The sequence below is a fragment of the Ahaetulla prasina genome, chromosome 2 (genome assembly GCF_028640845.1).
Source record: "Ahaetulla prasina isolate Xishuangbanna chromosome 2, ASM2864084v1, whole genome shotgun sequence".
In the NCBI taxonomy this organism is placed as follows: Eukaryota; Metazoa; Chordata; class Lepidosauria; order Squamata; family Colubridae; genus Ahaetulla; species Ahaetulla prasina.
The window spans coordinates 281,876,460-281,894,492 of NC_080540.1; the positions used below are offsets into that span (position 1 = coordinate 281,876,460).

Here is an 18,033-nt window from a genome sequence, read left to right on the forward strand (position 1 = left end):
GGGCCATTCATCACTCCTTCACTTTTTTGTCCTCTTCTCTCCTCTTCTCTCCTCTCCTCCCCTCCCCTCCCCTCTTTCTCTCTCTCTCTTTTTCTGAGAGCTTCCTTTTTTCTCCTCTACCTTTCCCCTCAGAAATTGCTTAGGAAGTTAATAATTTGCTGAAGTATTTTGAAATTAGGAAGCTTTAGACTACTAAGTTACGGTCACTATATATAGCTTCTCATCAGGTTTTTTTCCTTTGCCCCCAAGTGCTAGTTTGGCGTAATCGTTAAAGCTCCAGGCTAGAAACTAGGAGACCATGAGTTGTAGTGCCATTTAAGGCACAAAGCCAACTGGGTAACCTTTGGCCAGTCATTCTCCCTCAGTCCTAAGAAAGAGACAACCCCCCCCCCCCAAATGCAAGTAAATAGAAGTCAAAGATGATTCAAACGGACAGATGCACACACAAAAGCTAGAAATATCAGAAATAGAAAGTCTAATTGCTTGTATGTAAGGGATGTATTTTGCTGACCTGACAACCCTTCATATCACACCTGCCTTGTTCCTGCAATGTTATCAGACCTTCCTGGGTATAGAAGTGATTTCAATCAGAAAATTGGCATTTATTTGAGAGGGCGGAAACATTTACCTTCTCCAGTTCTAGTGCCCTATTCCAAGATTTGGTTCTTTACTCTGAAAAAAAAAATGCTTCCTAATGTACAGAAGTATATTATATTTGTTGCCATAGGCTCTCAACTGTAACCTGTCCATTATTTGGTGCTGCAGATCACCTCCTCATGCCAGACTTGATGTTCTCTACGAAGTAATTTATTCTAAAAGGAAATGCAAAATTCTTTCTTCGCGCTGAAAAATAGAAATTATATACCTTTTTACTTTATATTACAGGATTCGTTTTTCATCTTAGGATCCTTTTGGCAAATTGAATAAAAGGAACATTTAAAAAAGTATACTTTCAGCAAGCTATTGGAACTAACAACAAACTCCATACCCCTGCCCTCCATCTCCTAGAAGTGTCATCTAGTGTGTTGCGGAAAGAAAATTAAATCCTTGGGGTGGGAATGAAATCAAGGTTTAGCAATGGATGGAAGTCCAGGGGTATATTGGGGAGAGACCCAGATTGGACAGCATTTGTCTTGCTTTTATTCATTCAGTTTTAATCTGCGATGTTGAAAACATCTTACAAATCAGCATCAATATGTCTGTGTGCAACTAAGAAATAAAAATCCTCTTCCAAACAAACCACTCGTTAAAACAGACCAATAGAAAATAAACTGGAAAGGCATGCAGAAACATAATGATCTAAATTTCAGGGGGAAATGGATCTTTCCTTGCATTGATGTTCTCATTATGAAGTTCTCCCATTTGAGAAAATAAGAAGCATTTGTGTCTTTCAGTTGATTCCGGTGTCCTAAAATGTAGGAAAGTGAGGGCGAACCTTTTCGGCACAGAGTGCTGAAAAGAGAGTGCATGCAACCCGGAAAAGGTGCTGCCCAGGGTGCATGCATGCGCCTGAAAATGAACTTCCGGTTTCAGCCAGCTACTCTTCCGGGTTTCTGGGGTGCAATGCACATGCGACAATCAGCTGGCCGGTGCGCATGCTCACGCAGGAAAACGGAAGACCAGCTCTTCTAGTTTCCGGCATTGCCGCATGCAAAAAGGCCTGTTGATTGTTGTGCACACATGTGCACCAGAAACCCGAAAGAGGAATGGGCGACGTCGTGCGTGCCAGGCAATATGGCTCCGTGTGCCACTTCAGCACGCGTGCCATAGATTCGCCATCACGGAACTAGGACAAGGAGAAAAATCTGGTTACAAATACCAGTGCAAATAAGCTGCAACAATTCTGCTTGAGATCCTCATTTATCGCTTCCTCAGGATAATGCATAATTTATAGCTATGGAAAGGATGACACATCCTAGAAGATTTAGCTGGACTTTTTAAAAATATCCCTTCTCCTTCTTCTTCAGGTGACACACATGACCGATACGGACAGGCCCTCAGATCCTACAGAAGAAGAGAGCTCCAAAGAGAACTGCCAGAGTCCAACTCTTGGAGGTGGTATTTTGAAGTACAGGAGCCGATCTCAAGGTATAGTTACCCTTTTTTATTGGATGAAGACACATGGGAAGGTTTAGAACAGGGGTGTCGTGTCCCACTCCTCCGCTGACGGCCGGGTCAGGGAAATCCGAATCAGGCTTGCCTCTGCAGCTCTGCCCAAAGTCCTAGCAAAGTCCTCAGAGCAGGCAGGAGACCAGTAAGTGACTTCAGCAAGATAAGTTCGACTTTTGCCTGACTCAGAGACTGCCAGAAAGCAGATCCTTTATATAGGCCATGGGGTGTGGCTCCATGACTCAGCACTCATTAAGGCCTGCCCCTCCCTTCCTTCTGTTGCCTCCGCCTATCCAGCCTTCTGATGCGAGGGTCACACCAATCAGCAGCTGTTGGGAATAAACCCTCCTCAGGCTCACATGCTGTGGAGGAGGGGAGGTCTAGCTGCTCCGTTTGCCTGGCCATGGAGTCTGGGCTGTGGCAGGCTGAATCTCCTTCTTCTGCAGTTTGTGTGGGCATGGAGCCAGGACTTGGGCCGGGAGGCATACATTCCTCAGTGTTCGGGAGCAGGTAAGAAGGCCCCGGCTGCTCTGAGGGTGGGCAAGACACAACAAGGGGTCTCCAACCTTGGCAACTTTAAGCCTGGCGGACTTCAACTCCCAGAATTCCCCAGCCAGCTTGGCTGGCTGGAGAATTCTGGGAGTTGAAGTCCGCCAGGCTTAAAGTTGCCAAGATTGGAGACCCCTGATTTAGAAGACTGTTGAGGTCAGGTTTGCCAGTGTACTGTATCTCCTTGAGAAAAAAGTATAGTTCAGAGGAAGAATAAAGAAAAAACTATCCACGAGAAATACTTCTGCTGGAGTTCTTAAAAGTGTGTGGCCAGTGGTGGGATTCAAATAATTTAACAACCGGTTCTCTGCCGTAATGACCGGCTGGGTGGGCTTGGCTGGGTGGGCCTGGCCAGTGGACATGACAGGACTCAGCCTTCTATAGCACTCTGTCAGTCAAAATGGAGCTCAGGGGTTGATTACAAAATGTGGGCTTTGCTTTGTGACATCCAGATCCAGCGAGCAAGGCGACACCCTCCCGCGCCCCATTTTGGGCCTGAAGGCTTCCTCCAACCTGGGAGCCAAAATGGGATGCAGGGTGGGTGGGGACTCCTGGGAGGGGCGGGGTCAGCCAGAGGTGGGATTAGCCGGTTCTCCGAACTGGGCAAAAAGTTAGCCGGTTCGCCTGAAGTAGTACGAACTAGCTGAATACAACCACTGTGTGTGGCACTTTGAGCTAAATCATTTTTAGCTAGATAAGTGTAACATTTCATTTCCAATACAACAGCAAGTTCCTCTATACCAGAGGTCCCCAAACCCCCAGTCTGTGGCCTGTTGTTGGGCCATAGCCCGTTTGGAACCGGGGCACGGAAGTGATGTGTGAGCACGTGTGTGCGAGCATACACGAAGCTGCATTTGTGAAAGCGGCGTGCACATGCACAAAACCATTCTCTTCTTCCCTCCTCCACTAATATGCCAAGCCGGAAAAGTGGGAGACCCCTGCTCTACATTTATCTTTGAAATTAGATTTTTAAAGTTAAAAGTAGTTCTGGACCAAAAGACTTACATTTTTCCTTGTTACTACTATGTTTATTTTATTTATTTGTTTATTTATTTATTTGTCACAACAGTATATATAAGCATAAGCATGAAATAACTATATGATATATAAGCATATATATAAGCATAAGTATGTAATAACTATAAGAAATTGGATACAGCCAAAGGGAACATTAGGACAGGAACGGTAGGCACGTTGGTGTACACTGAGAGCATATGCACCAAGACAAATTCCTTGTGTGTCCAATCACACTTGGCCAATAAAAAATTCTATTCTAAAAAAAAAAATCTATTATGCACGCCCCTTACAGACCTCTTAAGAATGGGGTGAAGTCAATAGTAGATAGTTTTTGGTTAAAGCTTTGGGGATTTTGGGAAGAGACCACAGAGTCTGGTAGTGCATTCCAGGCGTTAACAACTCTGTTACTGAAGTCATATTTTCTGCAATCAAGATTGGAGCGGTTCACATTAAGCTTAAATCTATTGCATGCTCGTGTATTGTTGCGATTGAAGCTGAAGTAATCTTCAACAGGAAGGACATTGTAACAGATGATTCTATGAGTTAAACTCAGGTCATGTCGAAGGCGGCGGAGTTCTAAATTTTCTAAACCCAGGATTTCAAGTCTGGTGGCGTAAGGTATTTTGTTGTACTCAGAGGAGTGGAGAATTCTTCTTGTAAAATATTTCTGGACACGCTCAATTGTATTAATGTCCGAAATGAGGTATGGGTTCCAGACAGGCGAGCTGTATTCAAGAATTGGTCTAGCAAATGTTTTATATGCTCTGGTTAGCAGTGTAGTGTTTCTGGAGAAGACGCTACATAAGATTAAGTTTACAACTCTTAAAGCCTTTTTTGCGATGTAGTTGCAATGGGCTTTGGCACTTAGATCATTTGATATGAAAACTCCAAGGTCTTTAACGGGGTGGGGGTCACCTACAAGGTAATGTCCATCGAGCTTGTATTTAGTGTTCAGATTGAGCTGTATTTCCATCTGCTTTAGTTAGTTGAGGTATTTATGGTCTCCGGATTTGTGATATTTAGCAGTTAGAAGCATGTATCTGAAATAAGATTTTAATAAAATGATAATGAGAAGGATCAAAGCCTTTCAAAAGATGAAACACAAAGATAATTATGGAAGCTGTCTAAAAAGAGCCATCAGGAAAAAAAACACCCCGCCTGGCTGGTCTTCTGTGTGAGGACAGAGAATGGTGGGAGCTCTCAAAGACTGTATTCAGGTGAACCTCTTCAAAGTGGGTCCTCCACAATTTTAGGACTGTGATTAAGAAAGGCTGTGATCTTCACACCGTCCTCCGGTTGGCAGCAGGATTTAGAATTGGATTAGTGGTGCTGATTGAAGTGCACAGGATAGAAATCATGAGAGAAAGTAATTCACAAAGTTTCTCACAGTCTATCCTTTGAGGGTTTTAAAAAAATATGAACCTGCGCTTGATTTGATAGCATGCATAAACTATTTTTCTTTTCTTTTTGCCTCTGACTCGGATACAAAATAAGAGTTCTGTCTTTTTTTAATTTAAATCAATAAAAAGTGCTGCTGTTTGTGATTAAATAAGCATTTTGATAAAAATGTGTCTTCTGTCATTTCTTTAATAAATTACCCCTGCCCATATATCCACATGCATGCATATGCACACACAAACACAAAGATAAAACATTACAATTGTTTAGATGCTTTAAGAAATGCATCCATCCATCATTTCTCAATGGACATTCTAAATTCCATTAGAACTGACAATCTTAAAAGAGGCTTTGATGTATGTATAATAAATTGTATCTCTGGGTTATTCTTTAGGGGCGGCAACTCGTTTAGAGTCTGTGGGAGAGGATGATGAGTTGACAGTAGAAAATGGAGATCTGAATTATGAAATACCAATGAAATATTCCCGGGGAGGCAGGAAACATTCCTTGCCACAGCATTTGGACACAGGAACCAGACAGGTGAGGAAGAGAAAAAAAACAAATATATGGCATCATTTGAGACATTACAGCCAAATAATTCCTCATTATAACTATTGGTAATTGATGGAGGGACCAACGATTAAAACAAATGTAACTCAATCACGAACCAGAATGCAAAAGCTGTACAGGTAGTTCTTGACTTACAGTCACCGTTGGGAATGCAACTGTAGCTAAACAAGTGTGGTTGTTAAGTAAGTCGCATCTGATTTAACAGCTTTTTTTTGCCATTAAGCGATTAAGCGAATCACTGCGGTTCTTAAGTGAATCATGCGATTATGAAATTAATCCAGCTTTCCCCATTGATGTTGCTTGTTGGAAGCCAGCTGGGGAAACCTCAAATGGAGGTCACGTGACGCTGGGAAATTGCAACCATTGTAAATACACATCAGTTGCCAAATCCCTGAATTTCAATCATGTGACATGAGGATGTTGGGACGGGTGGTTGTAAGTCGTTTTTCGTGCTGTTGTGAGTTCGAAGAGTTGCCAAACGAATGGTTCTAAGTTGACGACTACTTGTCATTTATATGCAAGCAAACTTATTGTGATGCATTATTTGTATGTGGTAGAATATTTATTTAATTTGAATTAAAAAAATAATGTATTGCAGAAAATTTTAGAAGATGCTTCCTTGTGTTCTCTGGTACTTACCTTGATTTATTTTCTATCCAGTTTTCTTTGGTGTTTGTGTGTGTGTGTGTGTGTGTGAGTACAAATTGTCCTCAATTTACAACAGTTCACTTAGTGACCGTTCAAAGCTACAACGACGCTGGAAAAAAGTGACTTATGGCCATTTTTCACACTTATGACTGTTGCAGCATCCCCATGGTCATGTGATTTACAATTAGGATGCTTGACAAATGACTCACATTTATGACCGTTGCAGTGTCCCAGAGTCATGTGATCCCCTTTTGCGACCTTCTGACAAGCAAAGTCCATGGGGAAACCACATTCACCTAACAACCATGTAGCTAGTTTGAGTACTGCAGTGATTCACTTAACGAAAGTGGCGAGAAAAGTTGTTAAGTGGGGCAAAACTCACTTAACAACATAAATTTTGGGCTCAGCTGTGATCGTAAGTTAAGTGTTTAAGCACTTACATGTAAAAAATGTAACTGTGATGTAATGATTATTTACTAGCCAGAAACCAAGGTTAGACAACCTGTGAGACAGAATCATTCTGGTTCTTTTGCAAATATTGTGATTGTTTTATTTCTGAAGGAATATCACATTGTTAAGAAATCCACTCGTTCGCTGAGTGCAGCTCAGGTTGAGTATCCGTGGCGACTGACACAGCCATCTATTATTTCCAACATTGTTCTGATGAAGGGGCAGGGCAAGGTAAGAATAAAGTTGAATAAAATAAAATAAAATAAAAAAGACTTGAATATTTGTGTGTCTGTCTAGGAAGTCTAGGAATCTTAAGTCAAGAACTCTTTTGAGGACCCAAGTTACAGAGGGCTGTTCCAAAATCTATTTCAGCAAAATAGATGCTATTCCAGAATTTAGAACCACGTAATAGTTAGTACAGTATAAGGGGGGGAAAGCAATATGGGTTCACTGCAGGGGTGAAATCTAAAAATTTTCCCTACCAGTTCCGTGGGCGTGGCTTTATTGGTGGGCGTGGCTTGGTGGTCAGGTGACTGAATGGGCATGGCCAATAATAATAAATAATAAAAATAATAAAGTATACAAAACTTGGGAGCGCATCGGTCTACCTTCTTTAAAAATAGAGGCACTTGTCTACTAGCCGCCTACAGCGCTGATCAGCTGTAGTGCGGCCCTTTGAAGCGCCGCGGCAGTCATTTAAGGCCGTTTCCAGCTATATCACCACCGAGAGCTTCAGGGACAGAGAAAAGGAACAGCAAGGTGTGGGCGGTGGGGCAGGCAGGGATTTTTGCTACCAGTTCTCCAAACTACCTGCCCCCATTGCTACCGGATCGCGCGATCTGGTCCGAATGGGAGCATTTCACCTCTGGTTCACTGATGATAAAAGGTTTGGAGCAGGGGTGAAATCTAGTTACCTTCCCTACCGGTTCGGAAGTACATGCGCACATCACGTATTATTTTAGACCCTCTTTGCATGAGCAAAGCCTTCTGCGCATGTGCAGAGGGTCAAAAACTGGTTACTTCCTGGTTAAAAACCAGGAAGTAACGACACCTGGGCGGGTGGGCGGAGCCTCGAGCTGCCTCCGCTACTGGTTCATCCAAACCTGTGCAAACCAGTAGCATTTCACCCCTGGTTTGGGGTCTTTATAAATACTATATCCCATTTAGGGTTATTTTACACTGAAGAGCCTGTTCTTTGTGATTAGAAATTAATCGGTGATGAGAGCTGCTTTGGTTAGTGGTTAAAGCATCAGGCTAGAAAGTAGGAGACCATGAGTTCTAGACGTTGCCTAGAAAGAAGGCAATGGCCAATGATTCTGGGGGAACAAACTTTGCTAAGAAAAGTTCAGGGACTTGTCTAGGTAGTCTCTGAGAATTGGACACGATTGAACCAAAGGCAGAAAACAAAGCCTCAGTAGCCCAAAATGTCTTATATCACCTTTTTTCCTGGATGGCCAGCTGTTGACCAGACCATTCCTGGATAGGGATTATTTGGCCAAGGTGATTAACGCTGTTAAACTGTCTTGCTGGATTATTGGGAATGTTCTAATTGGTTTGCCTCTGAAGAAGTGTCAGGAAGTTCCGTTCAGAACGTAATTGCCAGCATTTTAACAAAATTCAATTATGAAGTTGCCCACATAACGCTAATTTTAATTGGGCATTTGCCTATTCATTTCAGGCCTCTTCCTCTTGCAGTCTTCCCACATCTTAAGATATTTTGCCAAAGCTGTATTTCAGGCACTCATTGAAAACACAGCATGCAGTCATTTCTGCTACTTCTAAAATCTAGCATTGTGCTGAGATAGTATATTCTCCCTTCCTTTTAAAATTTCTTCTTTTTTTTTTCCTTACTGTTTAAAAACAAAGATAAAGAAACCAGTTTAGTTCGTTTTGTTTGCTCAGTCAGATGCCTGTTGTTTGTGATGTGGGAAGTTATGGGGTATTTGTCTATGAAGGTATTTATTCTGCCTTAATTTGTATCTATGCTGCAGGGTCTTGGATTCAGTATTGTAGGGGGACAAGATTCTGCCCGGGGTCGTATGGGCATTTTTGTCAAGACAATTTTTCCAAATGGGGCTGCAGCAGCTGATGGCAGGTTAAAAGAAGGTATGTTTACGTCAAGTGCCTGATCTTCGGACTTTTCGCCATGAGCTGAAAACGCACCTATTTATTCAAGCGGGACTGGCCTAAAAGTTTTATTAAATTTTAACTGGGGTGATTTATATTTTAAGGTTTGTTAAATTGCTTTTAAATTCCGGCCACCTTGTAATATGTTTTGTTTTAATCTTGTTTTAATGTGTATATTGTGGATTTTTTATATGGCTGTACACCGCCCTGAGTCCTTCGGGAGAAGGGCGGTATAAAAATCGAATAAAATAAATAAATAAATAAAATAAATGTTTGCAAAAAAAGAAAAGAAAAGAAAAGAAAATAAAAAGATTTCTGTTAGCCTAACAACTTGTTTAAATTAACCATTTTCCAAGCCCAGATTTCTCAAGCTATCTGTTCCTCCTGCCAAACATCCAAGTGGGAGAAAGGAAACTCATGACCAAGCTGAATAGTGAGTTGACAGAATCTGGTTTTCAAGGTGCTACTCCTTTGTGGCCCAGAGCAAAAGAAAGAAAAATGATTAATATAAACCAGAGGTTGGCAACCTTAAACACTCAGCTACAAAGATCCTAACCGGAAGCCCCTGTTCAACTCTGAAGCTGACCAGAAGTCCAGTTCCCCCACCATAGAGTCTCCTCCTAGCGCGGCATCCTTTTTCCTCTACCTGTCCTAACTGAAAGCCCTATCAATTGTGGAACTGACCAGCAACAGGGAGCCGCAGCAGAGGGATGAAAGAGCCACATGTGGCTCCAGAGCCACAAGTTGCCGACCCCTCCACTTTGGAGCCATGACTTTATTTCTTCCAGATACTTCCTTCCGATATTTCAGATGTTTCCGAGGAGAGACATCTGAAATATTGCAATTTTTACACAATATAAACCAGATTTTTTCTTGCCAAGGGAGTGTAGGGAGACAGCTCTTTCCATAGTTTATGTAATGCAGTGTAATGTAATGATCTTGTAGCAAACCTTATCCAGAAGCCATAGTTTTTGCTATATCACATTTGGTGACAAACAGTTCTTCACCCAAGATCCAGATGGAAACTGGAAACTGTAATCCAGTTTCCATCCTCCCATTCCTACCCTTCAACCATTCTGAATCATGAAATTGGATGATATTTCATCCAACAAAGTTCAGCTGTTCTGCTTATGGCCCATGTATTGTGAGCTGTTCATTCCTGCAAATTCTCTTTTTGCTACCATTAATGGATAAGAATGACTGCTAAGCGTTTTTTTTTCCTTGTTAGGCTTCCAAAATTCCAAATGCACAAGATAACTAAACTACAAAATGCTTCCAAATTCATACAGTCTAATGAAAATTCCAGGTCAAAAGTAATGTGTCACTTTTTAAAATTTAATTTCTCTGAGCATAGAAAGAGATAAAATATGTTGTAATATGGGGAGAACTAGAATGCCTTTTATTTCTAAAAACAGCATTTTGTCCTATCTAAAGGCTGATAATGATTTTGCTTTGGGTTTCCAGGAGACGAACTTCTGGAAGTTAACGGGGAATCATTACAAGGGCTGACTCATCAGGAGGCAATTCAAACATTCAAAGTAGGTAGATTGATGTCCTTCAAAACTCTCAAAGTTCAGAACCAGCCTGATCTTGTTGTCTGGGGAACAGTAGAAGTTATGATACAACACATCTGGATGGTATCTCCAGGTGGGGAAAGCTTTTTTATTTTTTATTTTTGTTTTATCTTAAAAAGAAATGGCCACATGACTGAGCGATGGGGAAAGGTGAGTTCAGAAAGGTTATTCGTTCCAGCATCTTTTTTGGAGTTGTTTTTTATGGGTCCTGGACAAAGCAATGTCAATATAAAGGAAAATATTTTGCATTGGCATCTACATTTTCTATAACCATAATAGGTATCTTATTTATTTATTTATTTATTTATTTATTTATTTATTTATTTATTTATTTATTTATTTATTTATTTATTTATTTATTTATTTATTTATTTATTTATTATCTTAGGCAAGGTTGGTAAAAAATATTCCTTCGCTAAAGGAATATGTTCATAAGATAATATAGGTAGTCCTCGACTTACAACAGTTCATTTACTGACCATTCAAAATTACAATGGCACTGAAAAAAAATGACTTGTGACTTTTTTTCACACTTAAAACTGTTGCAGTATCCCCATAGTCACATGATCAAAATTCAGATGATTGGCAATGGACTCATATTTATGACGGTTGCGGTGTCCTAGGGTCACGTGATCACCTTTTGTGACCTTCTGACAAGCAAAGCCAATGGGGAAGCCAGATTCCTTTAACAACCATGTTACTGTCGTGTCCCATTCCTCCGCTGATGGCCGGGTCAGGGAAATCCGAATCAGGCGTGCCTCTGCAGCTCTGCCAAAGTCCTAGCAAAGTCCTCAGGGCAGGCAGGAGACCAGAAAGTGACTTCAGCAAGATATGTTTAGACTTTGCCTGACTCAGAGAATGCCAGAAAGCAGATCCTTTATATAGGCCATGGGGTGTGGCTCCATGACTCAGCACTTATCCAGGCCTGTCCCTCCATTCCTTCTGTTGCCTCCGCCTATCAAGTCTTCTGACGCGAGGGTCACTCCAGTCTGCAGCTGTTGGCAATTGACCTCCCTCAGGCTCACATGCTGTGGAGGAGGGGGAGGGGTCTAGTTGCTCCGTTTGCCTGGGCATGGAGCCAGAGCTGGGGGCTGGAGGTATTTCCTCCTCTTCAGCCTGTCTGGGCATGGAGCCAGGGCTGGGGCCGGGAGGCATACTAGGACATTCCTCCGTGTTCGGAAGCAGATAAGAAGGCCCTGGCTGTGGTGAGATCGGACGAGACACAACAGTTACTAACCTAACAATTGAAGTGATACACTTAACAACTGTGGCAAAAAAAGATCGTAGAACGAGGCAAAATTCGCTTAATAAATGTTAGCAACAAAAATTTGGGGCGCAATCGTGGTCATAAGTCGAGGACTACCTGTATACACATAGACGATAGAACATCTAAATCAAATTGTACAGAATGATCCACTGTAATGATCAATTCCCACCATACTGTATTTTTTATTCAAGAGCAGATGTTCCAATTAATGATTCCAGACGTATTCCAAGTTCTGGATGTGTAATTCATGCCTTAGTTTTTGAGACAAAGGAAAAATGGTGATACTGTAAACTTAACAACCCTGTCGCTTCTTTAGCAACTGAAGAAAGGTGTGGTGACTCTCACAGTGCGAACCAGACTTCGCAGCCCAAGCCTTACGCCGTGCCCAACTCCCATATTACTGAGCCGGTCCAGTTCTCCCAGCTCCTGTGCCAGCGGGGTAGCCTCGTTTCCCAGTGGTGAAGATGGAGATACTTCCTCTTCTAGTCGTAAAGGACCTGGACCAAAGGACAGAATCGTCATGGAAGTCACTCTAAACAAAGGTTTGAGACAATGCGACTGTTTTTACTCTGGTGAAAATAACCATGGCCCAAAGTACTTTGGCAAGGCAGAGAAAACCTCCTAAGGAAGATTTTAGAAGGTGGGAGGAATAGAAACAATAATAAGATTTTAATAAGTGTTGGACTCCTTTCCCTGTAAATCTGAGCTGGGATGGTTAGTGATCAATTTTTTTTGTCTGGCGTGCCTAGAAGGAACCGAAATGGGGAAAAAAGGCTTTGGGGGCAGGTAATGGATACTATGCTCTAAAAGCAAATTGGTTTTGTTGAAATTCCAATGAAATTTGCGGATGGGAAACGTACAACATTATATGTAAAAAAACCCAAAAACCACGTGCTGTCTTCTGGCTGCCCCATGCAAAATATTAAAATCGTCACGTAGAAGCTGATGATATACCAAGAACTCTGCATGAGTAGATTTAACACACCACTGGAAGTATTTGTCTAACCACACTGAAATGGAGCACATGGGACTTCTTCCTGTTGGGTAGGATAGAGAAGTCAATTCAAGAAAACTTTGTGACCCCCCCACTTATTTGGTACAGAGTTACGTTTGGCGCTCAAGATTCTTTACAACTCTGTGGTCCAGAACTGGTCAGCAACATGCCAGCAACTGGGCAGCAAAGCCCCATCCATGGGATGCAGACAGTATGCAAAACCACGGCCCCTCCTGTCTGTGGGAAAAACCTTTCTCCACAGAACTGGCCCCCGGTGCCCCAAAGGTTGGGGGCTGCTGTTTTACAAGACCTGTGGTGTCCTTCCTGAGGTGGAAGCCCTAAATATGTAACGTCTCCTTCAAGTTGAACTTGATGCTTTGTGATTTTATGGATGTATCCGTGCAGTTTTCTTGGCAGTGTTATGAATATGTCTTGCCTTTGCTTTTTGCAAAATGTGGTTTTGTTTTGTTTTTTTCAATTTCACTAGGTTTTCTTGATGGCTCCAATCCAAAGATTTACCATGTTCAAGGTTTTTTTTTTTAGAAACTTATCTAGTCATGGAATAAATTGCCACTGATGTTGAAACCATCCTCCCCATCATTAGAGTTGAAAAGGAGTCTCAGAGCATATTTATTTAAAAAGGCACAGATGTCCTTGAGTTTTCCTGGTAATGTTCCAGGAGTGGTTTGTCTCCTGGGAATTTTTATTTTAACTTCCCAGAATTGCCCAGAAAAGATGAACCATGACTGAAGCCATGTTTATTTCCTCAGGGTTTTTGATGCTTTTTATTTAACTGGGTGGTGTGTTTTTTTTTAAATTTCTCCTTGTAAATCTGGAATCGTTAGGGAAATAGGTGACATATACGTTCAAAGATTCGGATGAATAAAAAGCACCAGAGATGTAACAGACAGTGGGAAGGATAGGGAGAGGAAAAATATCCTCTTACAGCCACTTTCTTGGATCAGCTGGATTTCGATCGTCTTCCATCCCTGAAGACTGAAAAGGCCGACGATCTATAAGTGGTCCTTGACTTAGAACAGTTTGCTTAGCAACTGTTGAAGTTACAACGGCACTGAAAAAAAGCAACTTATGACTATTCTTCCACACTTACGACTATTGCAGCATCCCTACGGTCATGTGATCAAAATTCAGGCATTTGGCAACTGACTCATATTTATGACGGATGCCATCCATGTTCCAGGATCATGTGTGATCCCCTTTTGTGACCTTCTTTGCAAGAAAAGTCAATGAGGAATCCAGGTTCGCTTAGCAGCCACGTTGCTAACTTAACAAATGCAGGGATTCGCTTAACAACTGTGGCAGGAAAAGTTGCAAAAGGGGACAAAACTCATTTAACAACTGTCTCAGCAACATAAATTTTGGGCTCAGTTGCAGTCATAAGACGAGGACTACTTATATTTGTTTTTATGACGAATAATTTCAAATGGATCATAATAGGGTAACTGAGAGAGGCAGGAAAGATGCCTGCCTCTGCTAAAATGAGGTGCCTGTTCCTTAAAATCATTTCAGAATTGCTTCCATATCCTTCTCGGATTTAGAAGAATTTTATGGCATTTATCTTGCTTGGAGTTTCCTATCTTATAATTGATTTTCAGCCTGTTCCCTTCTTCTCTGTCCCCCCAGCCCTGAGTCCTTCCCATGAGCTCCTTTGTCCTTTCAAGTCTTTCAAATGGCATTAACCAAAATGTTACATTTTTACTAATGTTGTGACTTGTGGAGGGAAAGGTGCTGTGATTAAAAACAACGGATTAAAAACATCAGATTAATAAACAAACGTTGAGTAGAAAATCAGGTTAAATCTGTTTTGAATTTATAATGCATAATCCTTGCCAGTTTTTGCAAAGAATTTTCACTGGAAGAGTTTACAGTTAGACCTTGGAAAGATATTTCATCATGATTTCGAGCCTGAGGAATAAGAAGGGTACATTTCATATAGGGAATAAACAAGGAAAGTGTTTGTAATGGCTTCTTTTATTATATTTGGCTCTTGGGCATAAGCACTTTTGGAGTGGAGAGATGTCAAGAAACACCACAGAATCAAATGTTTCTGTGACTTTGTTTCACTTCCTATCAGCTTTCATCAAGATGTCTTGATCTGAGGGATGAGGGGGGAAGAATTGAAGCCAAATGAAGAAAATACAGCAACTGAGAGGAGCACAGTCTTCTCATTGCTTTAAAGTGTGGCTGGCTCAGGAATTCTGGGAGTTGAAGTCCAAAAGTCATAAAGGGGCCATAGTTCTCAACCTCTGCTTTAAAGTCAGCCTTAAAATCCTTAGTAGAAAGAAGAAACTTCCCCTGATCCACCCTGACTCATTGCAGTGAGTGGCTAGGATCCAGTGGTGGGTTTCAAATTTTTTTCACTACTGGTTCTGTGGGCATGGCTTGGTGGGCGTGGCATGGCTTGGTGGGCATGGCTTGGTGGGCATGGCAGGGGAAGGATACTGTAAAATCTCCATTCCCACCCCACTCCAGGGGAAGGATACTGCAAAATCTCCATTCCCACCCCACTCCAGGGGAAGGATACTGCAAAATCTCCATTCCCATCCCACTCCAGGAGGAAGGATACTGTAAAATCTCCATTCCCACCCCACTCCAGGGGAAGGATACTGCAAAATCTCCATTCCCACCCCACTCCAGGGGAAGGATACTGCAAAATCTCCATTCCCATCCCACTCCAGGAGGAAGGATACTGTAAAATCTCCATTCCCACCCCACTCCAGGGGAAGGTTACTGCAAAATCCCCATTTCCTCCTGATCAGCTGGGAGTTGGAAGGCAGAGAATGGATGGGGGCGGGGGCAGTCAGAATTTTTATTACCGGTTCTCCGAACTACTCAAAATTTCCACTACTGGTTCTCCAGAACTGGTCAGAACCTGCTGAAACCCACCTCTGCTAGGATCTGATTCAAAGGCTCTTAGTAGCCATCTCAGGATCTATGGATGAATAGAATAGAATAGAATAGAATAGAATAGAATAGAATAGAATAGAATAGAATAGAATAGAATAGAATAGAATAGCTTTATTGTCACTTTGTACATTAATCGGCATACATTAAAATGAAATTACATTGCATACAGCTCTCAAAGGGTGTCCACCTCTAATGTAAACATAAACATGACAAGATAAACAAACAAACAAATAAATACAAAATTATGCATGTACTCACATATATTATATGACACGGAGAAACAACACAGTCTAGTTTGGATGTATACATGTACAGGGCAAGAGAAATGAATCTTGCGAGTTTACCAGACGGATGGCATAGGGAACAAAGCTGTTACAGAATCTTGAAGTCCTTCTAGAAATACTTTGAAACCTCCTCCCAGAGGGGAGTAACAGTAACAGACTGTGAAGTGGGTATGTGGGGTCTCCAACAATACTTTGAACTCTAAGCACGTAGTGCTTATAAGCAATACCCTGAATGACAGGAAGTGAGCTTCCTATAATTTTCTTGATTGTCCTTACCACTCTCTGTATGGACTTTCTATCTGAGGCACTGGTATCATCAAAGCAAACAGTGATGCAGTTTGTTAAAATGCTCTCAATCGTGCATCTGTAAAAAGTGGCCAGGAAAGAAGGCTTCCTACAAAGAACAATTCTTAAGAAGTACTTTTATGCCTTATGGCTGTTCCAGTGAACAATAAGTTAAACTATTTTCAACTTTGTTTTTATTACATTACAGAACCCGGGGTTGGCTTGGGCATTGGTGCTTGTTGCCTCACCTTGGAGAACAGCCTTCCGGGTATATATATTCACAGCTTGGCTCCAGGATCTGTGGCTAAAATGGATGGAAGATTAAGGTTAGTTCTGAACTGTTTTCTTAAAGGTTTTTTTCCCCCCACTGCATCGTTCGTTCGGTCCTATGCACGGTCACTCACGCCCTCGTGACGTCTCGTCTGGATTACTGCAATGCTCTCTACATGGGGCTCCCCTTGAAGGGCATCCGGAGGCTGCAGTTAGTTCAGAATGCGCTGCTGGTGATAGAGGGAGCCCTCGTGGCTCCCGTGTGACACCTATCCTGCGCAGACTGCACTGGCTACCTGTGGCCTTCTGGGTGCGCTTCAAGGTTTTGGTAACCATCTTTAAAGCGCTCCATGGCATAGGGCCGGGTTACTTACGGGACCGCCTACTGCTACCAAATACCTCTCACCGACCCGTGCGCTCCCACAGAGAGGGACTCCTCAGGGTGCCGTCAGCTAGGCAGTGTCGTCTGGCGACACCCAGGGGAAGGGCCTTCTCTGTGGGGGCTCCCACCCTCTGGAACGAACTCCCCCCAGGACTCCGTCAACTTCCAGACCTCCGAACCTTCCGTCGCGAGCTTAAAACACATTTATTCATCTGCGCAGGACTGGATTAGATTTTAAATTTATATTGGTTTTTTAATGGGTTTTATTATTTATACTGCTTTTTAATTAATTCGGCCTTTTAGAATAAATTTTTTAATTGTTATTTTAATCTGTATTTATATGTTTTTACTTGCCTGTGAACCGCCCTGAGTCCTTCGGGAGATACGGTGGTATATAAATGTGATTAATAATAATAATAATAATAATAATTCAATTTAGAGGTCACCTAGCTCCAGAAATCTCTGGGTAGCTTACGACATGAAAAGCAGAGAACAATAAAGCAACAGGAACAAAGGTTATACAGTGTGCATCCAGAGGATACTACATTAGATTGTTGTTTTCAGTGCAATGAACATGCCCGTTTATCATAACTGCAAGTGGGGCACTTGAACATACCTTGGACTTCCCCTCCCTGCCTCACCTGCGCAGCCATGGCATCACCCAGGCCCAAGTAGATAGTAGGAAACTCAGTCAGTGAAAAAACAAACAAACTTTATTTGAACAGCTGAGAATTATGTCATTCCCAGCGTAGTTCAACTAAATTAAAGCAAATTCCTCCCAACACAAATTCCTCAGTCCTCTCACAAACCTTGGTTCAATTAGACAAACTGCCAAAGGCTTTTCTTGGCAAACGTTCAGAAGTCACCAATACAAAAATAAATGCAAGAAGACGAAGCTTCCAACGTTCTTTTCCGGCAAAACCCAAACACCATTGCTGGTCTGTTTTAAGCCTTATGGGAAGGGCCAATTATCTCTTGGTCCTACTTCCAAGTCGTCCTCTTTGCTTGAGCTGCTCTTGCCTTCTGGCAGCTCTTCTCATGCGTGCATTAGGAACAGGCTCCTCCTGTTACTCTGCCTCACTACTATCAGTCTCTGGTGGCTCTGGAGTCCGCACCTCACTCCCCGATGGCCCTGACCAGAGGTGAAATCTAAAAATTTTTCCCTACTGGTTCTGTGGGTG

General features: G+C 42.1%; 1 protein-coding gene across 7 annotated transcripts in view; it reads left to right on the forward strand.

Moving 5' to 3' along the window:
- PDZD2 (PDZ domain containing 2) overlaps positions 1-18,033 on the forward strand; it is a 371,146-nt gene that overhangs the window by 301,978 nt on the left and 51,135 nt on the right. For all 7 annotated transcript variants that reach the window (XM_058170301.1, XM_058170304.1, XM_058170303.1 and 4 more), the window contains 7 exons: positions 1,968-2,088; positions 5,468-5,613; positions 6,853-6,972; positions 8,733-8,847; positions 10,333-10,406; positions 12,026-12,251; positions 16,409-16,526. In XM_058170301.1, coding sequence (XP_058026284.1) covers positions 1,968-2,088; positions 5,468-5,613; positions 6,853-6,972; positions 8,733-8,847; positions 10,333-10,406; positions 12,026-12,251; positions 16,409-16,526 — 920 coding nt within the window. The remainder of the gene's footprint in view (positions 1-1,967; positions 2,089-5,467; positions 5,614-6,852; positions 6,973-8,732; positions 8,848-10,332; positions 10,407-12,025; positions 12,252-16,408; positions 16,527-18,033) is intronic.